General features: G+C 43.5%; 1 protein-coding gene across 1 annotated transcript in view; it reads right to left on the bottom strand.

The window, feature by feature from the left end:
* The window catches only part of ZNRF3 (zinc and ring finger 3), a 157,944-nt gene extending 153,896 nt beyond the window's left edge, over positions 1-4,048 (bottom strand). The window contains 5 exon segments of the mRNA XM_030336264.1: positions 3,604-3,752; positions 3,755-3,800; positions 3,802-3,833; positions 3,836-3,880; positions 3,883-4,048. Of these exon segments, the coding sequence (XP_030192124.1) occupies positions 3,604-3,752; positions 3,755-3,800; positions 3,802-3,833; positions 3,836-3,880; positions 3,883-3,901 (291 nt within the window). The 5' untranslated portion in view covers positions 3,902-4,048.
* Between the last annotated feature and the right edge of the window lie 22,738 nt (positions 4,049-26,786).

The following is a 26,786-nucleotide window of genomic DNA, read 5'->3' as shown; positions in this document are numbered from 1 at the left end:
ACAAGGCAGAGGAATTAGTTTCCTAAAATTATTCTCTGTGATACCCTTGGTTAATATTGGATATTTAAGGATGTCACTCAGCCCTTCTGACCTACCACCCAGCTTCCCCCAGCTTCCATAGCTAAAGGCACTGGCTTGGGTCTTAAATGTTCTCAGCTCGCCTCTGCTTTCAAGACCATTCAACACTTAACCCAGGCTCCAGAAAGGCCAATTTTAAAGTTACACAAAACCTATCATTCAGACTCCTTCTACAAATGAATTTCTCAAGCCTTTCTAAATATTTGACTTCAAGGGAAAAAAATGCATTTCCACTTTAAAACAATCTTTCATCTCTAGCGATGCAAATTTTCTTTGTTTGTTTAACCAATCCAGATACCACCAGCCAGTGTTTAATCAGGCCTTTATTTAACATCGCTAACCATGTGAGTTGCACAGCCAAGTCTGAAAGTTTCAGATAATGATCTCATAATAGCAACAAATTGGTTCAAAGATGAAATATGTATCAATATATCTAAGAACCCTTTAAAGTTCCACACTTTAGAATGACAGGGCTGTAATTAATTCCTCCAGCATTCAGACTGTATGCCTGACATTCTTACAAGCAAATGGATTTCAATGCTGCATGAATAATATAATTAATAGCATTTCATATCCACATACTGTTTTCACAGCTTTCACAGATGAAGATGTCAAAAAAAAAAAAATCTCTCTTCTTAACAGAGCACACTGGTGACCTTGGGAAAGTTATTTAAGCCTAAAACGCACAAGCAGAGAACCAAGAATCCTGTGACTAATCCCAAGGTTTGAATTACTATCTCGCTCTGACACTCACACACACACACACACACACACACACACACACACACACACACACACACACACATTCTTAACCCAGTCTCCCCCTCCCCTTCCATGCAAATGACCAAACAGGTACTCTAATTAGAAGTATCTGGGGCAAACCAGACTGTGACAAGGTATCTCCTGTCACTGTATATAATAGGGAGGGGGAAAAACAGTAACAAACCAATTTCCTATCTTAGAACACTTAAAGTAAAGAGACTCCCAAACAGATCTTTTTTTCCCCTTAACCATGAACAACAATGCTACCGAACCCCACTGGAAAAAACAAAACGCCATGCTGCAATGCTACTATTAGGTTTTAGTTATAGGAGAATGAACTCTGCTCTGAAGACCATTAAAATATTAAATAGCAAATCACGCAGGGTTATTTTAAGACAGTAAATAAAAGGAGGTTTGAAAAGTTCAACAAGGCGCTTAGAAAACATGATTAATCTGAAGCTGAACAACAATGTGTTCCTTCTACATTGTCATTTTTCATACAAAATGTTACATTCCCTCTCAGCAGTCCTGAAACACCAGCTTTCCTTACAGAAACATTTTTCAGGGCTGACAGGGGCCACACCAGTTACTTCAGTCGAGCAGTATTCAAATAACTAATAAAAACATGCCAGCCTCTGTATACACACAGCCCTGAAAGCCATGCTGAGTTCCCTCCATCTGGGCACCCATGAGGTTCAGCAAGTAGGCCCCTGCAATAAAGTTATTAAAGATATGGAGAACACCAAGAAATGACTATTCAGACAGCTCAGATAAACTCACCAACACTGTGCAGTTACAAAGGAATTAAGGACACCTATTAGTGATTGCTTAACAGGTCAACTTATTAAATACCATTTAAGTCATTTTTCTTTACTTAGCAATTGTTGACTGAATTTTTTTTTTTTTTTTTTTTTTTTTTTTTTTTTTTTTTTTTTTTTGGCTAGGCTAATGGACTACAAAAAAGATAAGCACTTCAAAAAGATTCAAAAGGGAATAGATTCCTTCTGCCAAATTCACACATTCTCTCTACTCACAAGGATAAAATAGCTACAAACGGTGTGTTTAAACTGCTAATTTTGTATTAAATGGTGAACCCAAGATTATCTCCAAAGCACAGCACTACCCATAATGGAGAGCCAGCCAGACAAACTACGGTGGAGAAAGAGTATAAGTTAAAACACTGCAGATAAAAATCACAAACTTCAGAAGTCTCCTTCAAATAGTGAAGTGCCACATTAAAACATCTTTTCTCTTAGAAGGCTGTAAATCAAACATTTCTAAAGCCATCAAGGCGCACTGAAAGCCTCAAAGAGGAGTTACAAGGAGCAAGCTTTAAGATCCAAACTATTCTTGAAGGCTGCAACTGAAATGCGTAGGAATCTTCAACAGACCATCTTCTCTAAAGCTTATAAACTAAAGGCCATAATTATAACATTAGCAAGGAAAAAAGTGCAAAAGCCTTTAACATATGTAGTCACAGGACTCAAACATGTGTTTCCCCTTTATTTACCCTGCAGAAGTTTAAGATGGGGATAAGAGCTCTGTGAGGCAAGGCTGCTGATTAATCGCTTGGCAGGGATGCCTCCCCCAGCTTTGTAAGGACACACCTCTAAGGAGCCAAGTTGCACAGCTCCCTGCCTACCCACCTAGGGCTCTGAGTATGCACCGCGGGAGGAGAAAGGAAGAAGCTGCTATGCAATCATCCATACGCTTCCCTTCTCTTCATTCATAACTCATCCAAGAGTAAAGCACAGAAGGCCCAAAGCTTAGAAGTCTGCAGACATCCCATCGCCTCCAAAAAGGCTCCAAAACAAGCCAACCATTTCAAATCGCCCGCATCCGAGGCATGCATATTAACCGCCCTAAGTGGGCTGGCAGTCTACTAACAAGTTGATAAAATCATAGCCAAGGAAGCGGGAAGGCATCTACCCAGCTCAGCGACCGCAGAGGCTTCAGCTCGGCCCCACCTCCAAAGTGTAGGCACAGCTTAAAGCTCTCCCCAGCCAGCTTCCTTTGGACACAGACCTCTCTCATTGGGAGCAAGGTGGGGAGGCCCTGTCAGTGAGCGACCCTGTCTCCCCATTTCCAGGCCCTCCGCAGAAGTCCTTGGCCCAGGAGCGGGCAGGCAGTCTCCCTCCCACCCTCTGTAATCTGAGGCACGCAGCGAAGGCTGCCTTCTACGGCCACTCCAGGGCACTCGCGATCCCCACTCTCCGGCCAGCTCCCCCTGCTTTCCTTGCCTGCTGCTGCTTGTCCACAGCCCTGCAGGGAGGTCAGCGCCCAGGTGAGTGAGGCTGGCGGCAGGTTCCAGAAAAGAACCTAATGGTGTACGGCCTCTCAGACAAACCTTGGCTACTCCCAAAAAGAACGTGCAGGGATGGAAAGCAAAGCCTGCAACCTGAAACAAGCCACCCCATCCTTCATCGCTCATCTTCCCAAAGTTGGCATTCAACAGGTAGTTCCAGGACTTCCACCTGAGGCAAATCGAATGCCCAACCGGCCCAAGGGGGGCCGTCCCAACGTGGGTACCAGACCCGGGGTCTCCGTCCCGCTCCCCCCGGACCCGCAGGAGGCCAAGCCCCCACGTGCGTTCGCCCCCCGCTGCGGCGCCCCGGAGGCCGCGTCCCGCCCGCCGGCCGGGGAAGGATGCCGCCGGCCTCCTCGCCGCCCCTCCCGCCCGCCCGCCAGCCCGCGGCGGGGTCGGCGGGCGCAGCCCCCGGAGCCATCTTGTGGCGGCGCGGGGCCCGGGCGGCGGGCAGCTACCTGCACGATCTCGCCCTCCGCGCTGAGCGTGGCCCCGGCCCGCGAGAAGCGGCCCGTGAGGCCGGTGGTGTAGGTGGTGTAGTCGCCGCTCGGGCTCGACTCGAACAGCACCACCTCCACAAACGCCGTCTCCTTGGCCCGCGCCGCGCGGGCCCCGCGGCCGCCAGCAGCAGCCCGAGCAGCAGCGGAAGAGGCGGGCGGCGGCGGCAGGCGGCGGCCGCGGGGGCCGGGGGGCGGCGGCGGAGGCGGTGGCGGCGGCGGCCCGGGGCCCCTGGGCGCCGCCCGAGCGCGGCCTCATGGTCCTGCGGCGGGAGGGCGCGGAGGGCGGGCGCGGCCGAGCATAGTCGCGGGCCGGCGGAGGACCGAGCGCGGGCGGACGCCTCACAGCCCCATCGCGGCGGCGGCGGCGGCTTTGTGGGTCGCAGGCTCGGCTCGGCTCCCCCGGCCGTCGCGCCGCGGCCCTTTCATCTGCTCCACGTGAGGGGTTATCCCCGCCCCGGCAACGTCGTGACCCGCTCTCCCCTCCCTCCCCGCACTCGACCGCCGCGGCCGCCGGGGGGGAGCGGGAAGGCGGGGCAGGCGCGGCGGGGGGCGGCCCGACGGCCGGACACGCCCCCGCGCTCGCCCCACCCCCCCCGCCCCGCCCCGCCCCTCACCGCCTGCCGCCCCACCCCATTGTTCTCGCCCCGCCCACCGCCCACCGTCTTGCTCCGCCCCATCGTCCTCGCTCCGCCCCCTCCCCACCGTCCCTACCCCGCCCCCTCGTCCTCGCTCCGCCCTAACGCTCTAGCTCCACCCCTTCGTCCGCGCTCCGCCCTCGGCGGCAGACATTTCTCCTTACGGTTGCCAGAGTTCGGCGGGAACCCGGACAGCATCCTGCTACCCGGCGACTGCATTCTCTCTGGAGGCCCCACGCCTCCTGGTCCGGTGTGGTAGTTAGGGCCTTGTCCTTCCCGGCTCTGCGACCCCAATCCACAGTTCCTGGGAGCCCGCACCCGGCTCTCCACTCTCAACCCCACCTCGAATGGGATCGAATGAGAAAGGCCCCCGCGGGTCAGGGCCGTTTGCAACTCAGCCTTGCAGGGCAGCGTGTGGTTCTGCACCGGTGTCACTAAGACAGTTACTCTCAACTGTTTGGTGGTGGGGGGCAGCGAGGGGAGGCTTTTAGCCGTTGGATTCTGATGGAGTTCATCTTTCTGCAGCCCCAGAGACTGTAACTCAAACAGCCCCCAGAGGGGTTCTGAAACTGAGTCTATCCGTGTGCAGAAGGCCAGAGGATTCCAACACCATCACTCTTTATGCACAGAATGATGGCTGCCAAATTAATGTACCAAAGACATGCTCCAGGTCCCAGGGGTCCCCAACCTCCCAGAAGATAAACTTTCAACAACCTGCTCCTCTTTGGAGCATGCCTATTTCTTCGTCATCTAGTCCTATGAGAATCGAACCCCTCAAAACTGGGATTCAATTCCCACTTCCCCCCGTGGAGTTTTCTTTCTTTCAGCAAAATGGCTTTGTTCAGATATTAGCAAATATTTGGTTAGGATGATCTGCTTCTACTTGCTACCACACCCAAAATATTAAAAAGACGAAAAGAAAAGAAAACTCATTGAGCATTGTCTTGAATAAACAACTTACCAAGGTTACATTTTAAAATAGAAAAAATATTTTCAAAATGTGGAATAGAAAATACATGAAAAAACCCATGGATCTGCGTTGCCGCATTTGGACCACCCAGAGTTTCTGCTTAGGAGGGAGGCACCTGGGAAAGCAGGGCTTTGCATATACAGCAGCCTCTTAGTTTCCTCAGAATCAAGCCTAACCGGTGCCGGCTGGATCTGGGCAACATCAGTCCTGAAATCTCCCCAGAGGTGGCACAGTCCAGTCATTAAAAGGGAAGTCAATTACTACAGCCCACCCATGACAACTACAATATTTAAAATTCAAGGTTACCATCCACTGATGAATGAGTCAACAAAAACAGTATATCCATATAATGGAATGAAGTACTGATACAAGCTACAATGTGAATGAACATTAGGGTAAGTGAAAGAGGCCAGTCACAAAGGACCACATAGTGTGTGATTCCATTTATATGAAATGTCCAGAATAGGCAAATCTACAGAGACAGAAAGTAAATTAGTGGTTGCCAAGAGGCTGAAGGGAGGCAGGAATGGGTAGTGACTGCTAATGGGTTTCTTTCGGGGGTGATGAAAATGTTCTGGAATTAGATAATGCTGATGGTTGCACAACTCTGTAAATATACTAAAACCCACTGAATTATACACTGTAAAATGATGAATTTAATCGTATGCCAATTATATCTCAATACAGTTGTTAAAAAAATTCAAAGTCTTTAGTGGTATTTTCATGCAAACACACACACACACACACACACACACACACATATATATACACACGGGATACTGTGTAAGGATATTCTCTACTCTTTGAAGGCTCACACCCTCAGTACCCAGGCTGCTCTATTTAAAATGGTAGTGTGTCCCCGTCCCCAAATCCCAATCTCCCTTAGTCGGCCACCCCCCTGGCATTTATCACCTTCTAACATACGAAATAATTTGCTTATTTATTTTTGTCTCTCTTCCACGCCCCACATACACACATGCCAGAGAACAAACTCTATAATGGCAAGGATCTTGTCTTGGTCACTGACTTAGGCCAAGGCTGCCTGGCCCAGAGTAGGCACTCAATACATATTTGTTGCATGAATTAATGACTAAATGAATGAGTGATAAGCTCATCGTTTTGTATCCCTCCCATTTTCCAGGACATTTGGGGCAGCTTGTTAACTAACAGCTGTTTAGGAGCACTGGACTTCATGGGACCAAAATAAATTCTGAATGTGGAGAAGGGCAGCAATCCTTCCTCTTAAGGATTGCGATAAAGAAAACCCAGACAAGGGTCAAAAAAGAAACTGGCTTCAATATTTAAAACTCTGCTTAAAAGAAATACATCGTTAATTAAACACAGGCCAGCAACACAAAGGTAACACAATTCATCTCTCACCAGTGTAAAGCTGTTTAGAAATGGAGATACTTACTGAGTAATGAAATTTCACCAAAATCTGATGGGCAGTGAAGGGAGATGGGAAATAACTTCAAATGAGAGATAAGACCCATTAGCTAGGGTAAGTGAATCAAGTGATAGGAGTGAAGAGAAGTAGTACTCATTCATTATTTTTCGTGGAACATCCCTAGTTAGGCCATCCTGAGAGTAACTTATCTTGTGCTCTTCTCTGCTTATCAGACGCAGCTCAGATGAAAATAACCAAGAACAGGTGCATCAGCATCAGTTAAAGGTGCCAGATCTTTGGTAAATCTCATTGACTTAGGCCAAAAATCTCACAAAGCTTTGGGAAACTTTCTGCCATTGAAGTTGTATTTAAATGACCAAATAGGGGGGCACCTGGGTGGCTCAGTCAGTAAAGCATCCGATTTCAGTTCAGGTCATGATCTTGCAGTCCGTGGGTTCCAGCCCCACGTCAGGCTCTGTGCTGACAGCTCAGAGCCAGGAGCCTGCTTCAGATTCTGTGTCTCCCTTTCTCTCTGTCCCTCCTCCGCTTGTGCTTGGTTTCTCTCTCAAAAATGAACATAAATAAATAAATAAATAAATAAATAAATAAATAAAGAACCAAATAGGGAAGTATCCTTTAGTACCTAAAGAAACTATATCTGTGCTAAATAAAAACAGACATGGATATTCACTGCAGTATTGTTTTTAATAATAAAAGGCAAGAAATAACCTAAATGTCCATCATTAGGGAATTAGTTAAATAAATTATGGTATACTCACTTAACATATAAGAGAACCCATGTTGAATAGCCATTTAAAAAATAAAGAACCAGGTGCTTGGATGGCTCAGTCAGTTAAGCATCCCACTTCAGCTCAGGTCATGATCTTGCAGTCTGCGAGTTCAAGTCCCACGTCCGGCTCTGTGCTGACAGCTCAGAGCCTGAATCCTGCTTCAGATTCTGTGTCTCCCTCTCTCTCTCTGCCCCTTCCCCACTCATGCTCCATCTCTCTCTCTCTCTCTTTCAAAAATAAATTAAAAAACATAAAAAAATAAAGAACTTATATTGAATGATCTTCAATATATACTGCTAAGTGAAAAAGATGTGTATATGCTATGTTACAATAGATGGGAGTGGGTAAGTAGACAACATATTCATGAAGGTTTGCAAACATTAACTATGTGTGGAAGGAGACATAAGAAATGGATAAACAGTTGCCTCTGAAGAGGCATCTGGGTGACTGGGAGGCAGGGAAAGGAGGGAGACCTATTTTTCCCTGTATACCCTTTGTACCTATTGAATTAGCCCCATGAGCATATGCTACTTATTCAAAGGTAATAAAATAGACTGGCCTACTAAATCAATAGATGATAACATTCATGTTCTATATGCAAACATATTCATTCAATAAACTTGACTGAACACCTACTACGTGTCACTGGAATACGAAAAGGGATTGGCCTATAGTTATGGAAGATGCTAGCGTTATGGAAAACTAACACAGGACCTCTCAGTACTACTTTTGCAACTTCTTCTTCTAATTATTTGCAAATAAAAACTAAATTTAAAAATACTGGATGAGCCAATCCCTGTAACCAAGTAGTTTCTTTCCTTTCTTCCCTCCTTCTGCAAACACTTATTACTGTATGGGACAGAGAAATCCTACAGCGTGATGATAGAAAGCACTTTCTTTTACAAAGTAATTCTGCGAGTTTTAAACTCCTCTTGCTTCGTTAAGATGATTCAAATTTGAAACTTGCTAGCATTCTTCCACAGTATTTATATCTATATCTGTAAACTTTCATTGATTGTATTTAAACATCATATAATTCTCTTGAAAGGTACAATAGTTATTCTACAGACAAGTAGTGGCAATGCTTTCAAAACTCTTAGAAGTGTCTCTTCCACCTTTGAAGTATACCATCAATCTATGTCTACTTTGAGCCTTGAGGCAGAAGGCCAATCTGGGCCCCGATTCATCAGTGGTTTAAACCCTGCTTCAACCTGTCCCTGATTTGCAATGGCCACCCAACCACGAGTCACAAATTCAAACAATGCTCCAGGGGCCATGCAGGGAATGTGACTGAGTGAGGTGGCCAGGTGTAAGCTAAAATAACCCCCAGTGAGAAGGTAAATGGCAAAGGGGCCTCGGGCAGGGACATCTTGAGAGCGGTGGCTTCAGAATACATGGTCCGTCCAGAGGGCTATTACCACACATTGTTGCTCTGGGGAATGTGGGTCCAGGATTCACAGATCTTGTGATTTGTTCAAAAGAAGCAAAAAAGCAGGTATATTTTTAGCATCTTCTGGTTTTTAAGAAGTTTACAACAGATTTTAAAAATTTTTATTGCTAGGTGGGGCCAAATAAGCACATCCATAGGCCATTTGTTGGTCCAGAAGACACAGAAGAGGAGTCTGACAAAGTAGATGCTGATTGGACCAGGTCGTAAAACTATCATGGCTAGATTGGTAGGGTGGATTCCAAGATCTGAGAAGTGTAAATACTGCACAATATAAAGGAGACAGTTGGGGGGGGGGGTGTGGCGGGCAGTACCCTAAACCACAAGAGGCACCTGCCTTCAGGATGCAGTATTTAACTGAAGTGGAAATGTAATCACATGCCTACTTGACCACGAAAGGCTGATAGCAGATGAGGGGTCATTAGAGCTTTGAAAGATAAGACGGGTTGCATTGATTATACCTCTATTTGAAATTAAAAAAAAAAAAAGGGCTGAGAGAAAACACTAGAAGAAAATAATGACTAATCACTTGCTTTTGTCCAGCTGTACAGGACAGGGTAGCTTAGCACAGAGGTGAGTTAACAGGAGAGAAGAGAGAATGGAGGAGAATGTGGAAAGCTACACTCCATTCATGCTAGGTAGAAAGCAACACCCATTTGAGGGGAGATGGTAATGAACAGAAATTGTTGATTCAGCATCCCTTCCTAAGGGTGATCACCACTTCCTAGCTGACCTCATCTCTCTGGGGCTGTCAATCACAGAGGCATGTGACCCCAAATTACCAATCAAAGTACTCTGCTCCCCTAGCTACAATATGTTCAGAAGTAGATATGTGACCAAAGCAAGGCCAATCAGAGTCTTCTCTGAACTTTGATCCATTGGAAACTGGGAGAGAGAAGGTCTGTCTTCTCCTATGGGATTTGAAACCGCAGGATTAGGTAAATTTAAGCTATTTGTGGGTATTTTCCCCCAACCATCTGGAAAACACTGCTGCTATAGAAGAGAAGTAGAGATAATCTGAGAGGAGACAAGCAAGAAGAGGGAAGATACTTGGTTTCATCATTGGAGCCCCTGGATCCACCCTTATAACAAAAGACTCCAGACAAATATAACAGCGAAGTCGACTAGTTCAATGACAGCTTCAGTGGCAATGGGGAATAAACAGACACATACACCATAAAACCAACTCTGAAATCTCTGAAACTCTGAAATCAAAGTAGGTCAAGAAACCCAAATTTTGGGGCGCCTGGGTGGCGCAGTCGGTTAAACGTCCGACTTCAGCCAGGTCACGATCTCGCGGTCCGTGAGTTCGAGCCCCGCGTCAGGCTCTGGGCTGATGGCTCAGAGCCTGGAGCCTGTTTCCAATTCTGTGTCTCCCTCTCTCTCTGCCCCTTCCCCGTTCATGCTCTGTCTCTCTGTGTCCCAAAAATAAATAAACGTTGAAAAAAAATTTTTTTTAAATAAAAAAATAAAAAAAAAGAAACCCAAATTTTACTAAAAGCAAATGAGTCAAACATAATTTTATCTTGAGATCTTCAGACCTTCTCCTCCTGCCACAAATTTTTCTAATCAAGAAAAATGAGAAAGAATTCTAAAACCAAAGATTTCCAATAAAGACATGTTCAATATATTAAGTGAATGGATAGATGAATGAATGAATACTCAGACTAAAGTTCCTTATTTCAACTTGAGAACACTTAGAAGAAATAAACTCTTATTTAGAAAGCAACAAAACTGTAATCTCCAAATATGATGTAGGATTCAGAGAGGCCTTGCATTTTATTGCCAGAAGACACCCTAGAGATTATATAACATAGTTGTTCACATGACGGCTGAGAAAATCAAGATCCCGAACCTTAGATCAATAAAAATTATCCAGCACAGCCTTCTCTAGCTTCTACGTTCTCATTTATAAGCAGGTGCTGTCTGGAACAATTAAACACTGGACACAGATGCGATGTCGAAGAAATACATCCCACAAGTTTGCTTTATTTGTTTGGGGGAAGGGGCACTGGCTTGTTGCAGTGCCACATTTCCCCACCTTAGTCAGCTAAAGCCTTGAGACTTTTGGAAGCCACAGCCACCAGGTACCAAGAAGTTGACAATCCCTTCCCAAGAACAGCTGTGAGAGTGGCTTTACTGCTCTCCTTGTTCTGAGCATCTTCCCTGTTTCCATCTAAGAGAAAAGAGAAAAATCAAGAAACAGGAAGCAAAATGTGTACAGGGGAGTGGGAGATACACGCTTCCAGTTACAGAATGTATGGTTGAATACATGGTGACAGATGGTCAGCTACCCTTGTGAGCATAGCATAGGATATAGAGTTGTTGAATCACTATATTGTACATCCAAAACTAATGTAACACCGTGTGTCAGCTATAGTTCAATGAAAGAAAGAGAAAGAAAAAAAGAAAGAAAGAGAGAGATGGAGGGAAGGGGGAGGAAGGAAGGAAGGAAAGAAAGAAAGGAAGAAAGGGAAGAAAGAAAAAGAAGAAAGAAAGAAAGAAAGAAAGAAAGAAAGAAAGAAAGAAAGAAGAAAGAAGAAAGAAAGAAAGAAAAGAAAGAAAGGGAAGAAAGAGAGAAAGAAAGAGTAGCCCAAAATGAAGCAATAATGAGACTGAAATTTGAAAAATACCAAAGAATTGATGCAAAGTATGAACTGGGCAACTCTTTCGGAGGACAGCCAGGCAAATTCTGTCCGAATGTGGAATTCATCCATTCTTTGACTTCGGTTTTGTTTTTGTTTGTCTCTCTTTTTTTTTTTTTTTCATCTGCCCTTTAGATCAAACAAGTTCACTAATATAAGCTTATTCTTCAGTTTCTTTTATACCTGCATGCAAAGATTTATTTATATGGGACCTTCATTTCATCACTGTTCACAGAAGCCACAGAGTGGTAACAACCTGCAACCCCAACAGAGGAGAAGTTATGGACAGTCATATAATAAGCCTAGATTTGCTTTAAAATAGACACGGTGGGGGAGGGAGTATGGGTGTGTGTAGAGACGAAACAAGATTAGCCAGATGTTGATAATTACTGAAGCTGGCTGTTGGATACATGGAACTCCGTCATACCACATGCCTTCTTTTGTATATGTTTGAAATGTTCCATGATAGAATGCTTAAACATTTAAATTATGATATGTTGTGGGGCACCTGGCTAGCTCAGTCAGTAGAGCACGTGACTCTCGATCTTGGGGTTGTGAGTTCGAGCCCTACGTTGGGTGTAGAGATTACTTAAAAGTAAAATCTTAAACATAAATAAAGAGATGTCCATTAGCAGAATATTCTGCAACAGTTAAAAATGAAAGAGATCTCTATGTGCCAGTATAGTAAGAGGTCCAAGACCTGTTGCTATACACAAAATACAGGGTACATCACAGCATATATATAGTATTTTCCAGTTTCTCTCTGAACTCCACATGAATGGAATTAGGTTAGTCATGACACACACATCATTGGCCCACTTTCATTTAGTTGGTTAGTTAATTATTTTTAATAATATAATAACACCCATGATCCTATCATCCAAATTGAAAACTAGGACCTTGAAACTAACCCACAGGCTATTGTAAGTAAGACATGTACCGTATGTCAAGAGAAGCCCTATTCACAAGAGCAAAAACTAGGAAAGAGCCCAGATGCCCATCCACAGAAGAACGAAATGAGTAACATCTGACATATCCATGCAATGAAATATTACATAACAGTCCAAATGAGTGGACTTTAATGATTCACAACATATGGAATGTACAGAAGAAACTGTTACCAAAATTGTTTGACAATAAGAAAACTGGAAGTCTGGGCTGGGAGAGAGACTGATTGAATCTTTTCTCTCACAGCAACAGAAATCCAACTCAAACCTGCCCTAACCAAAGAAGGGAATTTAATGACTTACATAACTTCAAGGTCCAAGGATACCCAGGAGCTGGTCCAGGGGCTCAAAGGATGTTTGTTAGTGTCTTTTCTCTCCAGCTCTCCACTCCACTTGCCTCTGAGATGTCATTTTTCTTGGTTTCTACACCTTGGCCCCTCTCTTCCAGGCTCATATTATCCATCCTGCCAACACTCCCAGGGAAGAGAGAGCTTCTTTCCTCTCAGCTCCAACCCAAGTCATGCATTGACTCTCATTGGCCAGAATTGGTTGACACATCTCACTGAACCAATCACTTTAGCCAAGGCGATGGGATATGCTGATTGACTAGACCTGGCTCATTTGCCCTTCTCCCAAGCAGGACAGACTGGGGTCAGTCCCTTTTAACCACATGGAGAGAGATTGGCTGACTGTTTCCTCTGAGGAATGGTTGAATGGATGCTGGGCAGGCAGAACCCACCAAAGCAAAATCAGATGCAGCCGTTGCCTTCTCTTTGCCTGGCTCCCCACCCCTGGGTGAGCAGATGCTTCTCCCCCTGCTCCTGTGGCACCTTAAGCAGATCTCTTTTAGAATCTGGATCCTGTTGCCCAACATGCATCCATTTCTGTCTGTTTCCTCCTATAAACCATTCAACTCCTTCAGGACAAGAACCATGCCTTTTGCTTTGGTAGGTAATCCCTGGCAAAACGCCTTACATACAGTTGGCACACGATAAATATTTGCTAAATGAATGAATGGCTCTTGAGTCTATGCCAAAATAAAGTCCTGACATTCAAGGTTTTTCCTGATGGGGCCCCACACCATCCTTCCTGCCCCTTCTGTACTTTCCATGGCCTGTAGGTGAGCAGCCAGCAGACCTTTTCCCACCTTTAAGCCTTCATCCTGCTCTTCCCCCAGCTTGACTGCCCTCCCCCTATACCCAAAGGGATCATGATGGAGGGAGCTGGAAAGTTGGCCAATCAGTTTTCTGATCACAAGACCTTGCAGTGGAGATTTCTATAACAGAAACCCTTTAGTCTGCTCAGCTTCTTGACTCCACTTTTCTTAAAACTAGCCCCCACACACCCAAGACTGTGCGTGAACAAAAGGACCCTGGCACTCTCCCTTGCTGTGGTTGGTTCTCTAGCTGAAGAAGTCAGAGCCGGGTGCTAGTAAGTTGATGGGTAGCGCTAAAGCCAAGAGGGCTGGGGAGGCTATTTCCTATCATGCAAAATGATAACAACAACACCAATATTGAGCATTTATAATGCACCCAGCACTATGCCTAGGCCTTTGTGCATGTTTTCTCCTTTGATCCCCACACGGGGACCATAGAATCCTCATTTTATAGGTGGGGAAGTGGGGAGGAAGCAGCTTGCCTGAGGTCACAGAGGTAATAAATAGTGAGGCCAGGACTGGATCCCACTCTGATGCCAGAACCCTTGCTCTTGTCCCCAAAAGAGAGGGAAGAACAAAATAAGTGGCAAGTAGAATTGGGAGACTCAGCAACCCCAGAAAGAGGAAGACAAGGGGACAGTGGCTACCTTGCCCCATGATGGCTTTGCTGGTCCTGACCCCTGTTTTCTAGGAGGCCCAGCTCTACTTACTATCCTGAGGTTCCTAAACACACCCTGAATCCTAACAACTCATCCTCCTTTTTGCTGAAGCCAACCCCCTTTGTCTTCCTCCACCACTGGTGAGCTGTGTGGCTGGACAGGTTTTCTCCCTCTCTGGGCTTGGGTTTCCTGGTCTATGAAATGTAGGCAATCCTCGCACAACTCAGGGGATCAGCATGAGGATGATGTGAGATGATGCATGGGCCGTGGAGGGCACAGTGAGAGGCTGTGAGTTCTGATTACCTCCAGTTTGGAGCAGAGGGCCGATGCTGACTGTCTTTATGCATCTGTTCTCCTAGAGCCTGGCACCATGACTCACTCGTAGAAGTTTCTCAGGCCATACTCGGACTAGCCTAGGGGAACCACTCCTGATAAGCAGGACTTCTTAACTTCCACGAGGCTCCTGGTGCTGGCGATATGGCCTACACTCCTGTTTGTTTCTTCAATGAGTTAATAATTTACCTCCGGTGTTTGATTTTGTTTAAACAGACATGACCCCATTGGTGCTCAAGGCTCTGTTCCTGCCAAAGTGGCCCAGGGATCAAAGAAGCCCAAAGACACAGAGAGCCCTCCCCCTGCCCTGTCCCAGAATTGTCCTTTAGCCTGCTGGCATCTACCCCTGCCTCGTTGCCCTCTTGACCTTCCCCACCCTGCTTTCAGCCATGCTCGGCTAGCCTTAGCTTCTCTTTGAGATTATTCCACCTCTGTGGTCCACCGCAGCAGTCGACATGTCGACTTCCTCACTGCCCAGTGCTCCCTGAGCCTCTTTGGGGTCCCTACGGCCTCTCTCTTCTGTAAATGAGGTATCTCAAGGTGTCTGGAGTGTATTCACTCATTCCACTGAGGATACTGGGAGCCCAGGGTCCCTCCAGTGTGGCCCTGTGATTTACATTTATGGCTGCTGTCTCCCCTCCTCAGCCTGGGGGAGTGAACTTGCCTCCTGGCTGGGGATTTGGACCCACCTCATCTTCTCCAGCCCTCTAGTCTAGGCTCCCTGTCCCCCAGCCTTTCCGGCTCCCTACTCCAGCTTATATTAGTGTCCTAGGGCTGCCATCACAAATTACCACAAACTCGGTGGCTTACAGTGACAGCAGTATATTCTCTCACAGTTCTGGGGACCAGAAGTCTGAAATCAGGGTGTCACCAGGACCATGCTCCCTCCAAAGACTCTAGGGGAGGATCCTTCCTTGACTCTCCCAGCTTCTGGTGGCTTCTAGGGTTCCCTGGCTTGAAGAGTTCCCTTGACTGCATCCCTCTAGTCTCTGTCTCCATTTTCGCATGGACTTCTCTTCTCTCTGTGTGTCTCTTCATCTTCAGTTTCTTATAAGGACACTTGCTATTAGATTCAAGTTCCCCCAGGTAATTCAGGATGATCTCATCTTGAGAATCTTATCTTAGTTACCTTTGCAGAGACCCTCTTCCCAATAAGAGTCCCAGAAAGAGCATAGGCAGTAATTTCTTTGACAGTGGCCATAACAACATTTTTCTAGATATGTCTCCTGAGGCCAGGGAAACTAAAGCAAAAATAAACTTGGGACTACATCAAAATAAAAAGCTTCTGCACAGCAAAGCTAAAAGGCAACCCACTGAATGGGAGAAGATATTTGCAAATGACATATCTGATAAAGGATTAGTATCCAAAATATATAAGAAACTTGTACAACTCAATGCCAAAAAACCCCAAATAATCCAACTAAAATGGGCAGACATTTTTCCAAAGAAGACATCCAGATGGCCAACAGACACATGGAAAGATGCTCAACATCATTCATCATCCAGAAAAGACAAATAAAACTGCAACGAGATATCACCTCACACCTGTCAGAATGGCTAAAATAAAAAACACAAGAAACAACAAGTGTTGGCAAGGATGTGGAGAAAAAGGAACCCTCTTGAACTGTTGGTGGGAATACAAACTGGGCAGCCACTGTGGATAACAGTATGGAGTTTCCTCACAAAGTTAAAAATAGAACTACCCTATGACCCAGTAATCACACTACTGGGTATTTACCCAAAGAATATGAAAACACTAATTCAAAAGGATACATGAAAAAAACAAAAGGATACCTGAATTCCTATGTTTATTGCAGCATTACTTATAATTGCCAAATTATGGAAGCAGCCCCAGTGTTCATTGATAGATAAATGGAAAAAGAAAATGTGAAAGAATATATGTATATATATGGAAATATATATATATATATATATATATATCAATATATATGTAATGGAATATATATACACACATAATGGAACATATATATGTAATGGAATATATATATAATGTAATATGGATGGAAATATATACATACATAATATGAATGGAAAAAGAAAATGTAAAAGAATATATATACATATATATAATGGAATATTACTCAGCCATTAAAAAGAATGAAATCTTGCCATTTGCAACAACATGGATGCATCTAGAGGATATAATGCTAAGTGAAAGAAGTCAGTCAGAGAAAGATAAATACCACTGGTTTCACTCATGTGGAATCTAAGAAACAAAACAAATGAACAAAGGGAAAAAAAGAGACAAACCAAAACACAGACTCCTAACTACTAAAAACAAACAGATGGTTACCAGAGAGGAGGTGGATGGGGGAGGGGTGAAATAGGTGGAGGGGATTAAGAGTACCCTTACCTTGATCTCATTCTTTTTTATGGCTGAGTAATATTCCAGTGTGTGGGTGTATCATGCCTTCTTTATCTATCGATGGGCACTTCCATTGATGGATTCCATATCTTGGCTATTGTAAATAATGCTGCAATAAACAAAAGGATGCATGTAAAAAAAAAAAGGGTACACTTACCTTGATGAGCACTGAGTTCAATATGGAATCGCTGAATCACTATATTACACACCTGAAACTAACATAACACTGTATGTATGTCAACTATACTGTAATTAAAATAAAATTAAAAAAAACAGATAAGATCAAATTTACAGATTCTGGGTGGATATATCTTTGGAGGAGCCACCATTCAACCCAATACAACTAGAACTGAGACCAGAAGATTATGGACATGCCACGTAGTATAGGAACAAAGCCAGTGGAGGTTGGAGGGAATAGTCTGGTTGGTTGGCACACAGGAAGATGGTAGGAGGGAGTTTGTGCAATGCCCAGTAGAGTGAGGCAAGAAGACTCAAGCTTCCCCTTGCAGCACTGGAAAGCCATGGGAGAATTTTAAGTAGGAGAATGACATTAGTCAATGTCACTGATCGCTGAGCATCTGGTGAACAGACAACTTATTATCCAAATAGGAAAACGAGGGAGATCCCCTGCATCACCACATACCCACAAATCAATTCCAAGGAGGTCAAATTCCTGAACTTGAAAAGCAAAACTTCAAAAGTTTTTGAAGGAAATAGAGATGAATATTGTTTTGACTTTGGAGTAGGAAAAGATTTCTTAAACAAGTCATACCATAAAGGAAAAAAGAGACAAATCAAACTTTAAATCTTCTGTTTAAAAAAAAAAAAAGACACTGGGGGCTGGGTTGGCTCATTTGGTAGAGCATGCAACTCTTGATCTCAGGGTTGTAAGTTTGAGCCCCACGTTAGATGTAGAAATTACTTAAAAATAAAATTAAAAAGGGATGCCTGGGTGGCTCAGTCAGTTAAGCATCCGACTGTAGCTCAGGTCATGATCTCACGGTTCATGAGTTTGAGCCCCACATCGGACTCTGTGCTGACAGCGTGCAGACTGCTTGGGATTCTCTCTCCCCCCTCTTTCTCTGCCCTCCCCCCTCTTCAAAACAAATAAATAAATATTTTAAAAAAACACATGATGAGATTCTACTTCCTACCCAATAGTCTGGCCATAACCAAAAACAACAAACCCAAAGACAGACCAACAAAAACAAAAAACATAAAATAACCAGTGTCAGTGAGGATGTAGATAAATTGGAACATTCTTGCACTGCTTGTGGTAATTTAAAATTGCAGCATGCGCACAAAAGTTTGGCAGGTACTCAAAAAGTTAAGCATAAAATCACTGTATGATCAGCAATTCCACCTCTAGGTACATTCGCAAAAGAATTGAAAGCAGGAATTTGTACACCAACATTCACGGCAGCATTATTCACAATAATCAAAAAGTGGATCAACCCAATGTTTCTCAACAGATGAATGGAAAAACAAAATGTGGTATAGCCACACAATGGAATATTGTGCAGCCTTAAAAAATTAAGTCTTGATACATGCTACAATGTGGATGAACTGTGAAAACATCATGCATAGTGAAATAAGCCAAACACAGAAAGACAAACTTTATGTTATTCCACTTGTGTGAAGTACCTAGAATAGGCACATACACAGACAGAAATTTGCAGAGACAGAAAAGTGAATAGTGGTTTCCAGGGGCTGCGAAAGTCATTGCTTAATGGGGACAGGGTTTTGGGTTTGGGATGATGAAAATGTTCTGGAAGTGGATAGCGATGGTTGCTGTACAACATTGTGAATGTACTTAATGGCACCAAATTAATTGTGTACTCAAAATGGCTAATATGGTAAATTTTATCATAAAAATTCATAAAAAAATAAAAGGATGGGAAAAAATATATACCAAGTAAATTCTAAGAAAAAAAACTTGTAGTGACTATATTAAAAAAAAAAAAAAAAAGACACTATAGAGGGGTGCCTGGTGGCTCAGTTGGTTAAGCATCCAAATCTTTTTTTTTTTTTATGTTTATTTATTTTTGAGAGAGACAGAGCATGAGCAGGGGAAGGGCAGAGAGAGAGGGAGACACAGAATCCAAAGCAGGCTCCAGGCTCTGAGCTGTCAGCACAGAGCCCAATGTGGAGCTCAAATTCACAAACCGTGAGATCATGACCTGAGCTGAAGTCAGACACTTAACCGACTAAGCCACCCAGGTGACCCGAACATCCAACTCTTGATCTCAGCTCAGGTCTTGATCTTAGGGTTAGGAGTTCAAGCCCCGTGCTGGGAGTGAAGACTACTTAAAAAAAAAAAAAAAAAGACACTATAACAAAGAGGCACACCTCTCAATCCAAGCTAGTTATCACCAATATTTGCTTAATAAATATTTTAGCTTAAAAAATTAACTCTTTCTTAAGATTTTTTTTTTTTATTTTCAAGTGATCTCTACACCCAATGTGGGGCTCAAAATTAGAGCCCTGAGACCAAGAGTCACATGCCCTGCCACCTGAGCCAGTCTGGTGCCCCTGAAAAATTAAGTCTTGAAAATAAAGTTTCTGGGGGCACCTGAGTGGCTCAGTCGGTTGAACATCCTACTCTTGATTTCAGTTCAGGTCATGATCCCAGGGTGGTGGGATTGAGCTCTGTGTTGGGCTCTGCACTGAGTAGGGAACCTGCTTAAAACTCTCTCTCTCTCCCTCTGCCCCTCTCCCCTACTTGCACTTCTCACTCTAAAAAAAAAAAAAAAAAAAAAAAAAAAAATTTTAATTAAAAAAAAAAAAAAAAAAAAGAGTTTCTGGTCAGGGCATGAATATTATTTACTAAACTTTTTATTGAAGGTTAATATGCTTGCCAAGAGGTACAAAAATCCTAAGCGCACAGCTTGATAAAGTTTTATACAATGAACATATCTGTGGAACTAAATCAAGAAACTAAATCAAGAAACAACATTATCCTGCCTCACCAGCAGCCCTCTTAATACTTACTCCTTGCCCTACCTTCCCTGTAGGTGTAACCAGCATCCTGACTTCGATACCCCAAAGGAGTTTTGCCTGTTTTTCAACTTTATATAAATGGAATTAGATGATATATAGTTTTTTGAGGTGGCACTTTTTTTAAAAGTAATCTCTATATCCAATGTGGGGCTCAAACTCATGACCCGGAGATCAAGAGTCACATGCTCTACCGACTGAGACAGCCAGGCGCCTGAGATGGTACTTTTGTGTATTTTCTAAAAATTTTTTATAATTTTCAGAGAGAGAGAAGGAGGGGAGTGGGGCAGGGGGAGAGAGAGAGAGAGAGAGAGAGAGAGAGAGAATAGTAAGCAGGCTCCAAGCTCAGCACAGAGCCTGGTGTGGGGCTCCATCCCATGACCCGAGCCGAAATCAAGAGTCAGACTGAGTATATGCTGTACCAACTGAGCCACCCAGATGCCCCTTGTGTGCCTTTTTTATCTGAGCCAATCTAGTGGGTATATGGCAGGCACGCACATTTTTAAGGCTTTTGATTCATATTGTCTCTGGAAAGTTGCCCTGATGTACATTCCTGCCAGCAATGCATAAGAGCTCCAAAATCTTTAGTTCCTTGACCGAGTGCAAGATGATAAAAATGTCCCCCATGGTCCCTATAAAATTCCATATCCTGTATCGTGCATTGCCCTTTGCAATATAATCTCATTTGACCCTCAGAACCTCAGATAGATAGAACAGGTACAATTACTCCCATTTTACAGGTGGGAGGACTGAGGTTCTGAGATGTTTAGTCACTCAGCTTGTAAACGGTGATGCCAAGAACAGAACCCAGTTCTTATTTCTACTCCAGTAATACTATTAAGAGGATGCATTTTTCTTGCACCCATTTTTAAGTGGATAGTGGTAATACCATAGAATAGAGACATCTTCAGGAATGGAGTCCAAGTTAATTCCAAATTTACTTGGAAGAACCTGATCTTCATGCCTAAAGGTACCACATTCTGCACCTGGATCTGGAAATTTCAAGCTAAGATCTGAAGGTCAGGGCAAAGTTGAGTACATGCTCTCCTACCTCTTAATTGCTTTGGAACGTGCCAACCAACCTCTCCACACAAGTAAAGACTTTTTGCTAAGCCAGTGGGCTACAGCATCACATTCTTCAACCCTTGCTAAGCATTACAATCACATAAAGCAAAAAAACTTTCCCGTCTCCACCCAATGTAGAAAGTCATTGAAATATTGACCCAAACAACCCAGAACCAGTCTAAGTTGGTCAATGCAGAGAGGTCTCGGCTATTAAAACCCCATTACCATAAAATGCTGGCACTGGAAAGAGTTTGAGAAATATTTCAAGGTCAACAGAGAGGGAAAAAATGTTTCACCTCACAGGCCAACTCCCACCAGATGTAGTGCTGAAAAATATTCTGAGGCTGTGTCTAGACTCAGTAGGGAAAGTTTCTAAAGACTGGTGAGATACCTGCCAGATACAGGAGGTGGTGGGAAGGCATACAGGATATGCATTTGCTATGTATAGGTCTCTTTTTCTTATTTAATATGTAGAAACTGATATTTGGAGGGGAAGTCACTTATCCAAGGTCACACAAATGTGTCACTGGATGAGCGTTCAGGCTCTATGCAGTAGACCTTCCCACCACAAACGGGTCTCATCTGGACATCATAGCAAGACAGTATTACTAAACTATTCTCTCTTCCAAAGAAACATCTCCGTCCATATCTCAGTTTTCCTCCTTCTGGGTGTCTGTCATTCACAGGCAATTCATTATTCAGATGCCATCTTTCCAACCACATCCATGTTCCGTGACAGAAAAGTGATGGGTGCAAGATGTCATGGGTGATCCAGCCCCGTTCCCTTTGATGGAAGTCTGATCTCTGACCAGCCATAGAAGGCTTGAATTTGTGGGCTTATGACCAAAGCAGAGAGCAATCATTTTTCTGCATCAACTCCTTTATCAAACAGCAGGAACTGTAATAGCAGAATGCGTGCCAATACTCTGGTTGTATTGCCCCCTGGTGGCAGAAACAAAAACAGCACTCTAGGAGACTTGTAACATTTTCCAGCTGCAAAGTGATCTCAGAGATCTTAATTCAATCAAAACCCTTTATTTCAAGTTCTTAAAAGGACACTAATCCTAACAGATTAGTAAGGAAGTTCAGGAAGGAAAGGGAATCACCAGAACATATGGCAACATAGTGGTTAAGTAAAAAAAGTGGAACCAAGTCCTAAAGTTTAGCTCCTGTGCTCAGACCACTTAGCAGAATGATAAACTAAGAAATGATTTTCTTGGGGCACCTGGGTGGCTCAGTCAGTTAAGTGGCCAACTTCGGCTCAGGTCACGATCTCACAGTTCATGGGTTCAAGCCCTGCGTCGGGATCTGTGCTGACAGCTCGGAGCCTAGAGTCTGCTTTGGATTCTGTGTCTCGCGCTCTCTCTCTGCCCCTCCCCTGTTCATGCTCTGTCTCTCTCTGTCTCTCAAAAATTAACAAAGGTTAGGGGCGCCTGAGTGGCGCAGTCGGTTAAGCGTCCGACTTCAGCCAGGTCACGATCTTGCGGCCCGTGGGTTCGAGCCCCGTGTCAGGCTCTGGGCTGATGGCTCAGAGCCTGGAGCCTGTTTCCGATTCTGTGTCTCCCTCTCTCTCTGCCCCTCCCCCGTTCATGCTCTGTCTCTCTGTCCCAAAAATAAATAAACGTTGAAAAAAAAAATTAAAAAAAAATTAACAAAGGTTAAAAATTTTTTTTAAAAAGAAATAATTTTCTTAAAAGAAGTAATGACCCAACATAGTACATGCTATAAAACACACAGCAAAATCAAAATGAACATAAAAATCTTTCTTCTTCTAGAATGTAAATTCTTTGATGGCAGAAATTTTGGGTGATATACTGAGTACCCTGAGGCTTAAGAAAGCACAAGGAGCAACGCATCTGGGTGGTTCAGTTAGTTAAGGGTCTGATTCTTAAAATTTTTTTTTTATTAACATTTATTTATTTTTGAGACAGGGACAGACAGAGCATGAACAGGGGAGGGTCAGAGAGAGGGAGACACAGAATCTGAAGCAGGCTCCAGGCTCTGAGCTGTCAGCACAGAGCCCGACGTGGGGCTAGAACTCACAGACCGCGAGATCATGGCCTGAGCCGAAGTCGGCCGCTTAACTGACTGAGACACCCAGGCGCCCCAAGGGTCTGATTCTTGATTTTGGCTCAAGTCATGATCTCACGGTTGTGGGATTGAGCCCCATGTCCACACTGAGTGTGGAGTCTGGTTGTAATTCTCTGTCTCCCTCTCCCTCTGTGCCTCCCCAGCTCACGTGCTCTATCTCTCAAAAAAACAAAAACAAAAAACAAACCCAAATAGTTTTATGAGCATTGATTGCTACCTGTCCTGTCTGGGAACAATAAATCTGCTGTTCTGAGATGACTTCCCTCCTACACTTTTGTTGTTAAGGTGACCTTCTTAGGAGGAGGTTGTATATGACAGCGGATTTGGTTTTTGTCTATTCATGGAAAATAAAAAGTTGGCAACTCTCAAAAACAAAACAAAACAAATACACTCTTATGGATTTAAAAAAGAAAAGAAAAAGAAGAAGAAGAAGAAGAAGAAAAAGAAAAAGAAAAAGAAAAAGAAAAAGAAAAAGAAAAAGAAAGGGTGCCTCGGTGGCTAAGTTGGTTAAGCATCCTACTCTTGATCTCGGCTCTGGTTGTGATCTCACAGTTCATGAGTTTGAGCCCCACCACAGCCTCTGTGCTGATATCGCAGAGCCTGCTTGGGGTTCTCTCTCTTTCCCCCTCTCTCTGCCTCTCTGTCTCTCTCTCTCAAAACAAATAAATAAACTTAAAAATTACTTTTAAAAAGAAAGAAAGAAAGAAAGAAAGAAAGAAAGAAAGAAAGAAAGAAAGAATAATGACCATGGTAGCCCTTATCACCTACTTCGTATTTCCATGTGCCAGACACTGGGCTTAGTAGCACTTAGCTCATCCTTCTTTCATTTATTCAACAAACACTCATGGAGCTCCTTCTCCTTGCTGGGCACTGTCATTGGCATTGGGGTTGCCACAGTAGCCAGAACAGAATCTCTACCCTCAGGGAAACTACGCTTCAACTGGGGGAGATAAATGATAAATAAGTCAGTAGCCGAACATGTTGGTGTCACCGACTGGATATTTGTGTCCCCCCCCCCCCAATCCATACATTGAAGCCCTAAGCCCCAGTGTGACTGTGTTCGGAGATAGAGCCTATAAGGTTAAGTGAGCGAGGCCCTGATCCGATAGGATCAGTATCCTTATAAGGAGAGACACCAGAGAGCACTCACTTGATCTCTCTGCCCCCAAGTGCACAAAGAGATCATGTGAGTACACAGTCAGAAGGCGGCTGCATGAAAGCCACGGGAGAACTCTCACCAGAAATCAGATCAGCCAGAACATTGATCTTGGACTTCCCAGCCTCCAGAACTGTGAGAGAATAGATGCCTCTTGTTTAAACCTCTTATTGTGTTATGGCAGCCTGAGCTGACTGACAGCTGAGTAATAATCGTAACTACTATGGAGAGAAATAAGGCAGGGCCGGGGCATCAGGACGATGGAGGGGATGTGGTCCTTCCACTTAAGTGTTGAGGAAAAGGTGCCAGTGTATAGCTCGAGGAATTTTACGTTTATCACACCCATGTAATATCCATTCGGATCAAGATTTGAAACATTTCCAGCATGTTCTCTCATGCCCCACCCCCACTCAGCTCTCACCTAAGGGTAGCCATTATTCTGACTTCCATCAGCATGGATTCAGTTTATCTGTTTCTAAACTTTATAGTAGTGGAATCTGATAGCATGTTGATGGACATTTGGGCTGTTTCCAGTTTGAAGCTATTATGAATGAAGCTGCAAAGAACATTCCTGAACATGTCCTTTGGTAGACGTAATATTCACTTCTGTTGGGTACATGCCAATGAGTGGAATTGCTGGGTCAGAGTATGCACATATTTCGACTTAGTAACTACTGCCAAATATTTTTTCAAAGTGGTCGTATCGATGTGTGTTCCCATCAACAAATAAGAGAATTATGGTTGTTCTTCATCAACGCTTTGGAAGTCAGTCTTTTTAGTTTTAGCCATTCTGGTAAGGATGCCATGGTATCCTTTTACGGTTTCTATTTACTTTTCTCTTGTGGAAAAAAAGATGTTGAGCAGCTTTTCATATTTTATTGGTCATTTCCTATAGTTAATTGGTCATCTTGATATTCTTTTCTGTGAAATATCTGTGCAGGTTCATTGCCCATGTTAAAACTGTGAATTGTCTACCCATTGAATGGGAGGAAATATGTGCAAATCATATATAATAGTCTAGTATCCAGAATATATACAGAATTCCCACAACTCAATTACAAAATGGGCAAAAACTTGAATGGACATTATTTCAAAGAAGATATATGCACAGCCACCAAGCACATGAAAAGATGTTTGATGTCACTAGTGATTAGGGAAATGCAAATCAAAACCACAGTGAGCTACTACTTCACACCCACTAGGATGGCCATTAAAACAAAGAAGGGAAAATACCAAGTACTGGCAAGAATGCAGAGAAGTCAGAACCCTCATACATTGTTGGTGGGAATGTATAACGGTATAGCCATTGTGGAAAACATTTTGGTGGTCCCACAATAAGTTAAATGTAGAATTAGCACGTAACCTAGCAATTCCACTCCTAGGTATTATCCTCAAAAGAACTGGGGCGGGGGGCAACTGGGTGGCTCAGTCAGTTAAGCGTCCAACCTTGGCTCAGGTCGCGATCTCACAGTTTGTGAGTTCGAACCCCACGTCGGGCTCTGTGCTGACAGCTCAAAGCCTGGAGCCTGCTTTGGATTCTGTGTCTCCTTCTCTCTCTGTCCCTCCCTCACTTGTGCTCTGTCTCTCTCTCTTTCTCTTAAAAATAAACATTAAAAAAATTAACAAGAAAAGAATTGAAAACATACATCTACATTTGTATAAAAACTTGTATACAAATGTTCATAGTGACTCTATTAACAATAGTCAGAATACAGAAATAACTCAGACGTCCATCAACTGTTGAATGGAAAAACAAAATGTGGTACATCCATACGATGGAATATTATTTGGCCGTAAAAAGAAATGAAGTACAACATGGATGAACCTTGAAAACATTATGTTAAATAAAAGAAGCCAGTTCCAAAAGGCCACGTATTATATGATTCCATTTATATGAAATGTCCAGAGTAGGCAAACCCATAGAGACAGCAAGTCAGTGGTTACCAGGGTGTGAGGGGAGGAGTGAACGGGGAGTGACTGCTTCATGGGTATAGAGTTCCTATTTCGGGTGATTAAAAAGGTCTGGAGTTAGACAGAGGCGATGGCCGCACAACACTGTGGATGTATTTAATATCACTGAATGGCACATTTTTTAAAATTTATAGTGGTGGGGGTACCTGGCTGGCTCAGTTGATAGAGTATGCAAATCTTGATCTCAGGGTGGTGACTTTGAGTCCCACACTGGGGGGTAGAGATTACTCTAAAAAAATAAAAAAATAAAAACTTAAAAAAACACAAAAATTTTACAATGGTAAATTTTATGTTATGTGTATTTTACCGTAATAAAAAAATGGATTGTCTTGTCATTTCTTATTGATTTGTAAGAGTGCTTTATATGGTGGTCTGGATATTTGGCTTTTTCCAGACACATTTCTTTTTTTTTTTTTTTTCAACGTTTATTTATTTTTGGGACAGAGAGAGACAGAGCATGAACGGGGGAGGGGCAGAGAGAGAGGGAGACACAGAATCGGAAACA

This window comes from Lynx canadensis, chromosome D3 (genome assembly GCF_007474595.2).
Source record: "Lynx canadensis isolate LIC74 chromosome D3, mLynCan4.pri.v2, whole genome shotgun sequence".
Lineage (NCBI taxonomy): Eukaryota > Metazoa > Chordata > Mammalia > Carnivora > Felidae > Lynx > Lynx canadensis.
This window is presented reverse-complemented; position numbering and strand designations above follow the sequence as displayed.